Source organism: Dendropsophus ebraccatus, chromosome 2 (genome assembly GCF_027789765.1).
Source record: "Dendropsophus ebraccatus isolate aDenEbr1 chromosome 2, aDenEbr1.pat, whole genome shotgun sequence".
NCBI lineage: Eukaryota > Metazoa > Chordata > Amphibia > Anura > Hylidae > Dendropsophus > Dendropsophus ebraccatus.
The window spans coordinates 208211035-208225490 of record NC_091455.1 but is presented as its reverse complement, the minus strand read 5'-3'; the positions used below and the strand labels follow the sequence as shown (position 1 = coordinate 208225490).

The 14456-nt window shown below is 40.5% G+C and overlaps 1 protein-coding gene across 3 annotated transcripts in view; it reads right to left on the bottom strand.

Moving 5' to 3' along the window:
* ETV1 (ETS variant transcription factor 1) overlaps nt 1-13803 on the bottom strand; it is a 57332-nt gene extending 43529 nt beyond the window's left edge. The window contains exons 1-4 of one of the 3 annotated variants that reach the window (XM_069959340.1): nt 13599-13803; nt 12958-13090; nt 11280-11367; nt 10846-10893 (exon numbers count right to left, since the gene is read on the bottom strand). In XM_069959340.1, coding sequence (XP_069815441.1) covers nt 10846-10893; nt 11280-11367; nt 12958-13002 — 181 coding nt within the window. In that variant the 5' untranslated portion in view covers nt 13003-13090; nt 13599-13803. Of the gene's footprint in view, nt 1-8290; nt 8388-10278; nt 10644-10845; nt 10894-11279; nt 11368-12957; nt 13091-13598 lie in introns of those variants that run through there. The other 2 variants (XM_069959342.1, XM_069959341.1) reach the window with 2 other exon arrangements.
* Between the last annotated feature and the right edge of the window lie 653 nt (nt 13804-14456).

Below are 14456 nucleotides of genomic sequence, written 5' to 3'. Positions count from 1 at the left end.
GAAATAAAGAAAGAGTGAGAGAGGTAGAAAACTAGAAAGAATGAGAGCAAGAGGATGAGAGAGAGAGAGAGAGAGAGAGAGAGAAAGAAAGAAAGAAAGAAAGAAAGAGAGACTGATATGATGAAAGAAAGGGAAAAAAAGACAAAAAAGAAAGTATCAGAAACAGAGAAAGAAAGGGAGAAAAAAGGACCTCTGTATGGCCGCCTGTCAGACCTGCTGGGAGTTGTAGTTTCACAACAGACAGACCATCAGAGAGCTAGTGCTGTGTCCCCCGCCTATAATATAACCGCAGCACATTGCACCCATCTGGCTGCTGATTTTTCTGCAGATCTTTTCATTAGATTTGATGGACACTGAATGGCGCCCTGTGTGATATCTGCAGCGGCTGGAGGTGTCGCAGGATTATCCGCTGCCCGTTGCACCTTGATGCAGATATTGCACGAGCCTGCGACGTCCGCCCCTCCCCCCATACACATAACAATATCTCCTAACACCATACAAATCCCTGGAGGGAACAAATCAACACAAATATTTTATGTTAATAAAGTTGTACAAATGTTAACAAAAAAAAAACAACAACCACGGAGCGCTAATCCACGCTGACATTTTTAGGAAATGCCACTGAGCACTTGAGTGACGGACGGGAGAAATGCAAACAAGTCATTAGAACGTCCATGGCACAGAGAGAGTTAATGCTGCCAAATGGTCGGAGCTCCATCATCCTCGGATTACATCCCCATCAATCACAATAATGAGGAGAAGAAGAAGAGCTGCACATTAACCCTTCCTTATCTGCCGCCTCACACGCAGGGAGGGATGATGGGAGACTGTACACCTGCATGTCCCTTCTCTGTTCCCTGGGCAGGTGGATGCCGTCTATTGTCCCAGTTATCAGCCATGACTGTAGTGTTCTGCAATGGGATGAGCATAAGGAGTGCAGAAAACTTTATTTCAGCATTGCCAAACCTGTGGTTTTCCAAAACTACAACACCCATCATGCACTGCCAGTTTATGGAGAGAAACCCTAAAGCCACAGCTCTCCAGCTGTTGCAGAACTACAACTCCCATCATAAACTGACAGCATATAGAAAGCCTCCTACAAGCTGGGGCTCTCCAGTCATTGCAAAACTACAACCCCCATCATGCACTGACATCTTATGCAGAAGAACTCAAAAGCCACAGCTCTCCAGTCATTGCAAAACTATAACTCTCATCATGCCCTGACAGCTTATGGAGAAGAACCCTAAAGCCACAGCTCTCCAGTCATTGCCAAACTACAACTCCCATCATGCCTTATGGAGAGGAATCCTAATACCACATCTCTCCAGCTGTTGCAAAACTACAACTCCCATCATTTCCTGACTTTAGAAAACCTCCTACAAGCTGTGTCTCTCTAGTCATTGCAAAACTACAACCCCTATCATGCCTTGACAGCTTATTAAGAGAAACCCTAAAGCCACAGCTCTCCATCTGTTGCAGAACTACAACTCCCATCATGCCCTGACAGCCTATTTAGGACATGGATTTCCATATGGCAGAGATAACCGGCTGCATCAAAGAGCAAAATGATCATGCAAAAGAAATCTACTGGATCTCATGCCAGCCGATCCTGAGCCCAGGGATACCACATTCTTGTATCTATACCAGGGATGGGGAGCCTTTGGTCCACCAGCTGTTGCAAAACTACAATTCCCATCATGCCTGGACAGCCAAAGCATTAGCTTTGGCTGTCCAGGCATGATGGGAATTGTAGTTTTGCAACAGCTGGAGGGCCAATGTTCCCCATCCCTGGTCTATAGGATCCTCCAGCAATGATCACATGTTAATGCCTATATTAGTGCCCAATGTGTAAAGCTGCCAATGACACAACGGACGATTATCGGTCGCATAATCGTTAACGATTAACGATCTCAAACGACCGCTATTGCGAAAGACCTTAAAACGTTCACTCATTTCCATGGAACGATAATCGTTACTTATGATCGTATTTGCCATCGCTATTTCTTCGCTATTGCGTTCGTATCTACTGCGACCGACCGAACGACGTCTTATTCAATGCGAACGATTTGCGAACGAGCAACGATAAAAAAAAAGGTCCAGGTCTTATAAAGCGATCAACGATTTCTCGTTCGGTCGTTAATCGTTAACTGCATTTCAACCGAACGATTATCGTTTAGATTCGAACGATTTAACGATAATCTGAACGATAATCGTCTGGTGGAATAGGGCCCTAATTACTCTCATCGGCTCTAACGCTGCAGATCACAAAGGGTTAAACAGTGAATGTATTATATCCAATGAATACTGCGGCCAAAGGTATATCCATAGAAGGGGTTAGGGGTTAAGGTGAGAGGTCACTGGTATTGGAAGGGGTTAAGAACTGGACCCTTGGTTATTGCTAGGCATGATGCTAGCCAAAGGCATGATGGGAGTTGTAGTTTTGCAACATCTGGAGAGAGATCCCTGCAGTACAGTGCCCATTGAAAGGTAACAATGTATCCAAGTGTTGCCCGTCTCTTGTGATACACTCGGATACACGTATCCACCGTTCAGTAAGGTAGTGTATGGCTGGATTGTTCCTCGCTGCGGAGCCATCGCACAATCATATTCCAGCTATTTGGAGACAGAATCGGAAGCCTGTTTTCGCTTTATTATTAGCGGGTGCGGAGGTGGAGATGGGAGCTGGATTAACATCGACGTGCCAGCTCCAACCCACCCCCAAGATGTCAGGCTTTTTACTAAATCAACAGAATCAAGGAAATCTAATGGAGCTTTCAGAGAGAGAGAGAGAGAGAGACTCCTGACAAGATGTCTCGGGGAAGATATAAAGCCTACAAGTGCCTACACCGGCCTGGGAAGCCACAAAAAGCTACAAAAAAAAAAAGTGGCTGCGGAAAGGGGAAGGCATCGGCCAGGAAGGGGTTAAGGTTTTAATTAAAGCGAGCTCTATCCACTGTAACAATGACCTGCAGCCAAAGAAGACAGAAGATGGATGAGTCACTCTTTCTGCCAGTGAATGAGACAGCTGATCCGATGCAATTTCTCAAGACAAGCAAGCAGGGCTGGAGTTCTGCCTCCATTCACAAAAACACACACAGAAGTCCACCATGGAGCACGCGGCCCAACCGCACGGCCGTCCGGCGTCACACCCTTCTGTCCAGGGAACAAAATCAAGGCAAAATCCAGCTATATAAACACGGACGTCCATGGGGGGGGGGGGGGATAGACACTTAAAGGGACAAGAACCCTAAAGTGTGTAGGGTATTGGGGTGCACACTGAAATGATGCAATAAACCAAACCTGTCACCAAGACTATCTAATCTATCGCCATCATGTTATAGAGCGGGAAGAGCTGAGCGGATTGGTATATAACTTTATGGGGAAAGATTCAGTATACGTTGTAACATGTTGTGTGAAATCCCTGATCATTCCGAGTCCAGTGGGCGGAGTCACTCAATGGACTGGACTCTTTAGCTGTGGAAATATCAGAGATTCCATTGAATAAATTACAAGTTATACTGAATTTTTCCCCATAAAGATATATATCAATCCGCTCAGCTCCTTCTGTTCTATAATATGATGCCGATAGCTTAGGGAACATTTTCATAGTGACGTGTTCCCTTTAAGGCTACATTCACACGTTGTGGTTTTTCACGACTGTCCGCAATCTTCATCCACAATCCACAAAAGAATTGGTACATCATCCGTATTTTCTGACTCTTCCCATAGACTTCTATGGGATAATCTGTGTCGCAATTACAGACTGTACTAAGGCTGATCAGTAATCGCGGATTATGGATCCGTAAAACTACGGGCAGTGTGAACACTCCGGTTTAAATCAATGGGCCCGGAATTTGAACGTGTGAATGCATACATTGGGGGGCGTTCACACAGGCAGATCTGCCACTACTGTATGTACACTTATCTGGTGCAGAATCCTTGCACTTTTTTTGGAACAGATGCGAAGGTGTGATTATAGCCTTGGGCTATGTTCACACAAAGCTTTGCTTTGGCGTTCGTGATACCACCACTTTGACAGTCGAGTTGTGCAATCACTGTAATATATTCCCATTTTGGCCACGATCTTGAGAGATTTAAGCCTAAAAAAATTGTGCTATTTATACGACCATTGCGCAATTCGCTGCAAAGCAGTCAAAATTGTGGACAAAACGCAAAATAAATGCCATGTGTGAACAGAGCCTAATGTTGCACCTACGCAGACAGATTTATTTGACAGATTATTAAAGTTAAACCCAGGAATGGATTTGAAAAGAGCAGAAATCTCAGTCTTTTTATGACCTGTTCTCTGTTTATAGTCCGTTCCTGGCTTTGGCTTCAATAATCTGTCAGATCAATCAGTGTGTGTATTGTTTCCTTTAGAGATATATAGACTGAATCTACACTGTGAGCCCTAATGGAGACAGGGATGAGGGATGACCGGCTGTGTACAGGGCTATGGAATAAGTTGGCGCTATATAAATAAAGGAATTATTATCCTCATTAGGGAATGTTCCCACCTGAGGATTCGCTGCCGATCTGCTGCAATAAATGTACAGTCATTCTGTGCCAATCAATTAGTTGCAGCAAATCTGCAGGTGTGAACATACCCTAAAGTAATATTCACTCTATGTAAGAGGGTCATAAGGTGCATTCACATGTACAGGATCTGCGGCGTGGCTGATCACTGAAATCTACAGCTTCAAATCTTCAACAGATCCTACATATGTGTGTATATGTATGTTCCCTGTATATGTATGTACCCTAGGAGCATATTCACACCTGAGGATTTGCAGCAATCAGCAAATCAGTGTATATACAAATCAGCTGCAGAAAATATAAAGCAAATCCCCACATGTGGAGGATATGTTAAAATACGCCACAAAAATTTAAAAAACAAACAAACTACAATTGGGCCAGATTAGTTGCACCAAAATTGAAGTGCAAAAGTCTTAGGCTGGGTTCACAGTGCATTTTTGCTGTCCGTTTTATGCAAAACGTTGTTTGCATCCGTTTTGATCCGTGTTTCCATTGACTACCTTTTATAAAAAATAAACTGATCAAAAATCAGATCGGTTTTGTTTACATTAAAAAGGGATGCATTTTGATCCTTTTTTAATTCTTTTTTTATAATGCAAGTCAATGGAAAAACGGATGCACACAAATGTATCTGTTTTTCGTCAGTTTTATGCATAAAAATGGACTGCAGTGTGAATCCAGCCTTAGATGAGATTCTAAAATCAAAATTTGCTAATTCTAAGGAAAATATTTCTGCAACAGAAAAATTCTGCATTAAAATTTCAACAATTAAAAAAAAAAAAAAAATGCGACATGCAAATCTACCTTTACGGGAGAGTTCACACACTGCAAGTTTGCTGCAGTTTAACTCTTGTTTCTGCAGCATGTGCATGGATTTCTCCAAAATTAATGGAACAATTGCAGAAATTCCTGAAACAAAACAGTCACGTGTGGCTATCCTGTAAGGCAATGAATGGTGCACAACCCGCAGCCCTCTAAGTGTTGCAAAAGTACATTTTCCACCATGTTAGCCAGCGGCTGTCCAGGCAATGATGGGAATTATAGTTTTGCAACAGTTGGAGCGCTGCAAGTTGTGCACCACTTAAGTTATTTGCAGACGACTTATTGCAAAAAAAAATAAAAATAAAAATCTGCCACTGTCCTGACCATCCATTTGGAGAAACCAATGCACTTGCTGCGAAAGGAATCCCATTCAGATGCATTGCGCTAACTTTTAATTTCAGAAATTTCTGCATGGGAATTTACAGGTGGGAGATTTGTTGCGGAAATTTTAGTAGTTGCAGCAATCTAGGTGTTTTCCTGAAAAAACCCATTCAGATGCACAGAGCAGAGTCTGAGTTGTAGAAATTTCTTGGACAAATCTTCCCTATTCAAATTACCTGCGGCAGATTTGTCGCAGAAATTTCTGCAACTACGTTTGCATGGCATGCATTAGAATGCATTGGAACAGTTGTAAAAAAAACAAAAAAAACTGTCACATGTGAATTCTCCTGCTGCCAGACGTGATGATTATGGCGGCAAAGGGTTTCCTGCACTTTCTGCTACTCAATCCAATGGAGAACACTACAGTAAAATCTGACATATGTAAATCCACTCTTAGTCAAAGTAAGAACATACAGTATGTTCAGGATTTTATGGAATCGAGTGAAGATCTGTTTGGTTTTGTTGTCTTGAATGCACATTCCATGGTCTGGAGACACAACCAGGACAGGTATTCACATTGCTAATACTGAGCACAATTATGGTGGTCACCAGTCTTGTTAGAGTAAGTTCAGGTTCGCTTGATCCCGGACACTCGGCATTTGACTCCTACTGACTGGAGAAGATGGATGCAGTCTTATGGCTACCTGGAAAACATGGATACAGTCATAGGCGGTATCCATGTTTTCCATGTAAACCTGGGGCTGCATCCATCTTCTCCAGTCAACAGGAGTCAAATGCGGAGAGTTCTGGTTCGGACAAACCTGAACTTACTGTAAGTTTGCTCATCTCTACTTTTAACACATCCTTAAACTAAAATCAAAAGGGTAGGACAGTTAACAATCTAGAACATAGGTTTTAAACTCCGGCCCTCCAGCTGTTACAAGATTACAACTCCCATTATGCCTGGACAAGCAAAGCTTTAGCTTCGGCTGCCCAGGCATGATGGGAATTGTAGTTTTCCAACAGCTGGATGACACCCATGATCTAGAATGTAACTAAAAAGATAGTTTGTTGCAATCTACTAATAATTTTCACATCAGCACACATCAATCTCAAGTTTCCATATTGCTATTATAGCGATAAACTTTATTATAAAGCCCAATCGATGTTCCAAGTGATATGTACCATTGCCTATTGGGCCACCACAGAGACTGATAGCCGTGCTCTGGCCACTTGCTATTGGTCACTGATAAGACTTCAGAAACTTCAGTCACAAATAGATACAACATTTCTATTGTATATGTAATAGACTTGTACGAGGAGCGTACACCCAACACACACAATCCATGTGACCCTGATCAGACAAAAAAAATCTATATTATTAGAACATTGTTTATAAATATTCACACATAGAGGCTGGGTTCACACTATGTATATTTCAGTCAGTATTGTGGTCCTCATATTGCAACCAAAACCAGGAGTGGATTGAAAACACAGAAAGGCTCTGTTCACACAATGTTAAAATTGAGTGGATGGCCGCCATTTAATGGCAAATATTTGCTGTTATTTTAAAACAACGGCTGTTATATTGAAATAATGGCCGTTATTTACTGTTATATGGCGGCCATCCACTCAATTTCATCATTGTGTGAACAGAGCCTTTGTGTTTTTAATCCACTCCTGGTTTTGGTTGCAATATGAGTACCACAATACTGACTGAAATATACGTAGTGTGAACCCAGCCTCTGAGATACTGTAAAATATTTATAAATGACAATAGACGAGTAACCTGTAAGGGTCTATTCACACAGCATGTTACATAAACTTCTAGGGCTTATAGAAATTCAGGGTCATGCTACACAAACAAATTTCCAGTCGCGAAAAATTCTGCAACATTTCTGATACGTGTAAATAGAGCCAAAGCGTTGCAGAAACTTTTGCAATTGTTGCATAATCCATGAACTTGCTGCAAGAAGAATCCCAATATTTTGAGTTGCAGAAAATCCTCTGCATGTGAACAAACCCTTACTTTCCAACTACTATGCAATGCACTTTCCCATCCGCTGGGAAGCCACAGGTTGTAGACCATAGACTTTCACTCTAACCCCTAGCTATAGGTTGCAATGGACATATTTTGGACAATCCTTTTAACGCCTAAACTACTATAAAACATGATCTTAAGAAAAAAAAAACATCAAAATACTAACAAAAAAAGTCAACACACAATGATCTGTGATCCCCACTAAGATTCAGACTGAAGTAGAGGAAACAACCAGTCTTAGATAGCCACTCAAGTTTAATCTAAAAATTTACTTACAGGATACTTGATGCATAAATGGGCAGTCTATTCAATCTTTACACAACAGTATGCGAGTTTACTCCATACACCAGCTGGATCCAGTAGTCCCCAGAACTATGCCTCAGTATAGAATGAACACAAAAGAAAACAAAAATTTTGGAAAATTTAAATGTTTCCAATTTTCGTAACGCTGAAATTCGATCTTTGTTCCAAGCTTTGATCCCTCTACCGTTGAGGGTAACAGTGAAGATGACGTACAAGTGTAAACAGTTGATTGTCTCTAATTCTTTAAAGTATGGAAAGGGAACTTACCAAGAACTTTGCAGCTCTCGGAGTCGATGCAGTCTGATCCATGCCCTACATGAATACTGTGTTCCTCAAGTGGTCGTAGCATCCAACTATGTCACTATGAGTTATTCCAAAACTTACTGGCCATATGGGAGTCAAATGAAGTCAACCCTCCTCCCCTACCAAAGTGGTCATTGGAGTCTATAGGTAAGAATCGATCTGCGCATCCTGTACAGGTCTACATACAAAGTTAACCCTTACTCTTCTACATTCAATAAAATCTTACCATTTAGAAAATTTTTAGGCCAAATAGGAACAGTCATCATAAAGACAAATGATACGGAAAGCAATGGGGACAAAGTAAACAAAGACTTCGGTTCATTGGGTATTTTTGTAGTTTTCGGTCAACCAAACCCTTCATTTATCCACATTAGGCTCTAAATTCAATTACGAAATATTCTATGGAACCCAATGGAAAAACAAAAAGAGGGATAGGATTTCATAATTCTATTTGAAAGGGAAAAAGAAAAAAAGAAATCAATAACTATGGAAATCAGTAGATGATGGTCTAAATCTATAGGGCAGGGGATGGGTTAACCAGAGGATATGACTGTATCATATTCCGTATCGAATGGCAGAACCCTAATGATATCAGAGAAGTTAACTCTATGTAGGATTGATAGGAGTCTGAGCTCGGTCATTGTTTTTGAGGTCGGTGACACAATACAATGATATGGTATAGTCTATAGATGAAGATGTCCACCATTACCTTACCTCAATGACTATTGGGGGTCCCTACAAAGTTCCACAATAGTACATCAGTAAGTATTCCTAAAACTGTGAGTTTTTGCTTGAAACTTGCAAAAATAGGATCAAAACTATGGAGCCAAAAAAGGGCCGAAAAATTATATAATATATTAAAAAAAAAGTTATAAACAGCTAATACATGAAACTATATAAAAAGGTGTAGACTGTAATATAGCTAACATCTATATCAATTATAAATCTAGTCCTATATAATAACTAGGTATAATGTAGTGATTATTATGTCAGGCTCAACTATAAAGGAGAATATTCATGGCAAGAGGAAATAATGATATAATAATAATAATAATGAGGATGTAGAAAAGCTACAGCCTCCGAGACACACAAATATTCCCTCCACAACACAACTTGTCCCGACAGGTAAAGTCTTCACCTGGCGTTTCAGCTACATTTGTGAATCATCTGCTCGACAAGTCATCCTATATGAAGGCGTACCAGTGGAAAGCATCCTATACGAGGCAACCATGGTGTGAAAACACAAGAAGAACAATCCGGATACACATAGAAACTATTTTCAGTGCCAACGTGTGAGACCGTCCACACTGCATCAAATGTTTTTAAACTTTTACAGAATTACAGAAAATTTAAAATTTTTATAAATTTTGTAAAAAATAAAAAATAAATTAAAAAAAATATATAAAAAAATGTATTCCTTTCTAAACGCTCCTGCACAAAGACTTAAAGTAACTTGCAATCAATCTACAGAATACTAAAATTTTATTAAAAATAAGAAAAAAAAAACTAAAGAAAATTAAAGATTCAGGAAGAAGTTTTAATCTTGGCATCATAAAATGTATAAAGCCCTATGATATATATATATAACATATACACCATAGTGTTAGGAAGCACGAAGCATAAACGTATGTTAAATCATCGATATACCCTCCAGATAAAGCTGACCAACTCTGATCAGAGTGAAATAACATAGCAAAAAAGCACAAAAAAGGCTAAAAAACCCAACAAAGTGCTTACAGTTACGATGACTTTCCTTACAGAACCTACACATAGAATAGCTGTATGTAAAGTAAATCGTCTATATAACGTATAGAGTCCTTTTCAAAGAACATGAAAAATACATTTAACAATGATAAATTATAAGAAAAATTATAAGAAAAAATTGGAAATTAACTAAAAAAAATAATAAAAAATCTCTAAAATAAAGCGTTACAAAATCCATGGATACACACCTAGTGTCCTATGCTGTGCGCAAGGGGGAAAGAAGACACTGGCACTCAATTCTTGAAGCATCCCGTCCTCCTAAACTCAGGGATACCAAATTCTGCCATCAGAAAGCTGCTCTTCCAGAACACCAAAGAGTCATGTGTGCTGCTCAGAAGACAACAGCGAGCCCTGTTCTGGCTGTATACAGTCTCTGGAGGTGCACTGATATAAACCTGATCAATTGCAATTAAAAACCTGAACAGAGGCTCAGAACTTCCAAGTCTTGCTGCATTAGTTCTTGCCAAAAGCAGATGTGATTGTGAGCTGGAAGCAATTTCTCCTGGTAATTTGTGATGACACTGGGTAGAGCAGCCCCCGAGTCCCCAAAGACAAACTCATCAGTCTCTCTAATGTATGCATGACACATGAGGTGGCTCTTTTAAAGCTCAATTAATTGGGCTGAACATTAAGACAGCAAGTTCAAGATTTTTTTTTTCTCTTCTCCCTCCTCTCCCTCCATCCTTCCATCCATGATCTGGGGGGTTACCATGCATTTTGGGTTTTTTACATTTTTTATATATTTTTTTTCTTACCTTCTGCAAGCCACGTCTCCTGCAACTGACTCAGATCTTGAAAAAGCTCTGCAAATAAAGTTTAATAGTTGCATTTTAATCCATCACATACCCCATAGTATATAGAGAGATTTTAACATATGTCTCCATCAGTCGTCTATTACATTGATCTCAGTATTCCCTTACATTGACCACAAGTCTGAGCATTATATAGTAAAAAGATACTGTATAAAACAAATAAGAAGGTCTGGACCATGTGTGATGCCAGGAAGCACCATCAAAAAGCTCTAATCTAATGTATCTAGGTTACATGCTGTACGAATGCAGATATCAGGCAATAGTCAATAACAGAGATGCATGTCAAGTCACAGTCGATAGAATGGGCTATAAACAGCCTATTACTGACTCTATATCCACAACCCACCCCGAAGCCTCGAACATCTCGCAGCTCTCACCTTCTGAGTCATGAGCCAGGTCTCTATTTAAAAACTTTCTTTTCCTGCTATTCGTGGTTCTCTCATGGCAGATTGTCCCACTTTGATTCTAAAAACAGCAAGAATCAGAGACTGAGACCAAGTCAGCTCAACAGTGAGAAGAAGAGGAAGAAGAGGAAGATAAAGAAGAAGAAGCTTATACACTCAGCAATCTATAGGAACAGAAACAGTCACATTATATAGAGGGAGAAGCCTGCTGGGGACTTGTGCAACATTGTAGCATCTACTAAATATACACAGTGTCATCTTTTAGGCTATATTTACAGATTATTGCAACATTTTAGCATTTGCCAAATATACATTGTATCATTTTTTTATGCTATATTTACAGGTTGTTGCATCATTTTACCAAATATACAATGTATCATCTTTTATGCTATATTTACAGGTTGTTGACACTTTTGCAACATTGTAACAATGTAAACCCTGAGGTACTGTTGCACTTTATTAACCTCTTGTTGAGGCTTTTACAACTCTGTAACAATAAGGTTAACTATTGTTCTACCAGATTAACTTCCTATTGGGGGCGATTACAACACAGAAACTAATAGTCACATAGATTAACCCCTGACGGGGGCTTTTACAACATAGGAGATTAATGGGAACATAAAGCAAATATAGATAACATTGAGGCAAGTGTTGCAAGACCTCTACACTATATGAAGGTTCTATTGGTGTGTTGTTGTTTTTTTAATCAAGTTCCTATGTGAAATGAGTCATACAGGAAACATGTATCAAAGTAAGGCAAAACTATATACAGGGTGCTTGGGTGCTATATACAGGGTGCTTGGGTGCTATATACAGGTCCTTCTGGTGCTTATTGTGAGGATCCTATTTTATAAGCCTCTTATGAGTGAAACCAAGGATAACATGAAGCAGACAGCATATGGCTATTGGTGCTTATGGGGAGTTTGCTAATATATATATATATATATATATATATATATTATATATATATCCTATAGGAAACTATGGATAACATGTAGCAAAGTATTGCAACACCCAAACCCTATGTACAGGTCCTCTTGGTGCATATTGTGAGATTTATATGCTACATATATATTCCATAGGAAACTAGGGGTAACAGGTAGCAAAGTAAAGTGAGACCCTAACACTATGCACAGTACAGGGGCTTATTGTGAGGTCCATATAGTGTATAAAGATAGGAAACTAGGGATAACATGTAGTGAAGTAATATAATACACCCATGATATACTGTATACAGGTCCTATATGAGCTTATTATGAGGTTCATATATTATATACAGGAAACTAAGGATAACAGGTAGCAAAGTAATGATATATACAGGTCCTATATGTGCTTAGTATGAGGTTCATATGTTACATAAATCTTACAGGAAACTAAGGATAACATGTAAGAAAGTAATACAGGAACCCAACACTATGCCCAGGTCCTGCTGGTTCTATGTTACAGGTCTGCAATATAATAGCAACATTCATAAAACCAACCACCACCCCCTCCCATCCCATTGTAACCTACAGAGTCAATATTGCAAAAGTCACACAAGGAATGTCTAAGGAAAGTTATAAGAAAAGGAAAAGATGAAGGTACAAAAAAAAAGCAAAGTAGAGGAGTAAGTGCAGTAAGTTCTGTAAACTTCTGGAGTCTCATCACTCACATTGGGAACCATGTAAGGCACTTGCTGATCATAAAATCCATCCATCCTTGGCAGATTCTATTTACACCAGTCTTAAGTCACAAAGTGTCGCCTGCATTTATCTTGTGATTTTTTTTTTCCTTCAGGATCTGAGCTGCAAGGGAAACAAGATGGCTTTAGGAGAGGAGGAAAAAAAAAGAGAGAGAGAGAAGCAGCAGCACAACTCATGAATGAGAGGCTTGCATTTGCATAGCTAATTAACCTTCAGCAGTCCCATTCATAAAAATCCCTCCTCAGCACTCAGCTGCATTTGCATGAGAGGCTGTGGCTTCAGCTGGAAGGGGGGAGAAGAAGAACAAGAAGAAGAAGAGGAGGCAGCAGCAGCAGAATCAACAACAACAGGGGCAAATAGCAAATCCTGCAACCTGGCTAGTGCTGGGGGTAGTGGGTAGTGGGCACAAGGTACACCCCCCCCCCCCCCCTTCTCACCCCCCTCTCTCTCTCCTTCCAGTGGGAATCACTGATTTGCAAACGTGTGCACTGTAACTAGTAATGGCGATCAGGAGGATTTGCAGAGGATACATTGTGCTTCCTCCCCTCTAAACTCCAGGGCTCAGCCATTGCATGCACGAAAAGACAAAAGTTCTTGCAGAAAGACCCACCTGATGGCGACTGCTTGCAGCAAAACTCCTTGCAAAAATTTAATAAAGACCATGAATTTTTTGGTTCCAAGCCACTTCCCCCCGTGCAGGCTGCAAGCTCCAGTGACAGAGCTGGATTGTGTGGTTTTTCCTCTGCTTCTCCTCCAGGGGCCTCCTATCCAAACTACTCAGAGGAGAGATCTCTCCCTCCCATTTGCTCTCTGTCTCTTTCACAGGATCAGATTTCTGACTGTCAATCAAGCTTCTCCCTCTCTGCCCCCCACCCCCTGATAAGGAAAACAATGCCTCCTGCCTCTCCTCCTCCTCCTCCTCCTCCCCAGGGGATCTGGCCCCTCTGACCTTTCCTCACCCTCACAGTGAAATTCGGAAATGTTTTTTGTTTTTACTCCACTTCTATTAACTTCCTAAAAAAAAAAAAATTGTAAAAAAAAAAAAAGGTCGCACAGGGATGGCGCTGCGGGTGCTGCAGGTTGCACGTGCGCTGGGGGGGGGGGGGGGGGGGGGCGTCCTGTAATCCGGGAGATTTGATAGTCCGGCATTTTTTTTTTTTTTTTTTTTTTTTTTTTTATCCTAGTGTAAACATATTGAATTGCAAGAATGAGAATCAGGGGCTACTGTAATGTATAAGGATGTGGCTTTTCATCTGTTGGATAAGTACAACTCCCATCATGCATGGACAACCTCAAACTGTGGTCCTCAAGCTCAGGCATAGGGAAGCTTGGCTCTCCTGCTGTTGCAAAACTACAACTCCCATCATGACTGGACAGCCAAAGCTTTAGCTTTGGCTGTCCAGGCATGATGGGAGTTGTAGTTTTGCAACAGCTGGAGAGCCAAGGTGTGCTATTGCAAAGCTTTAGC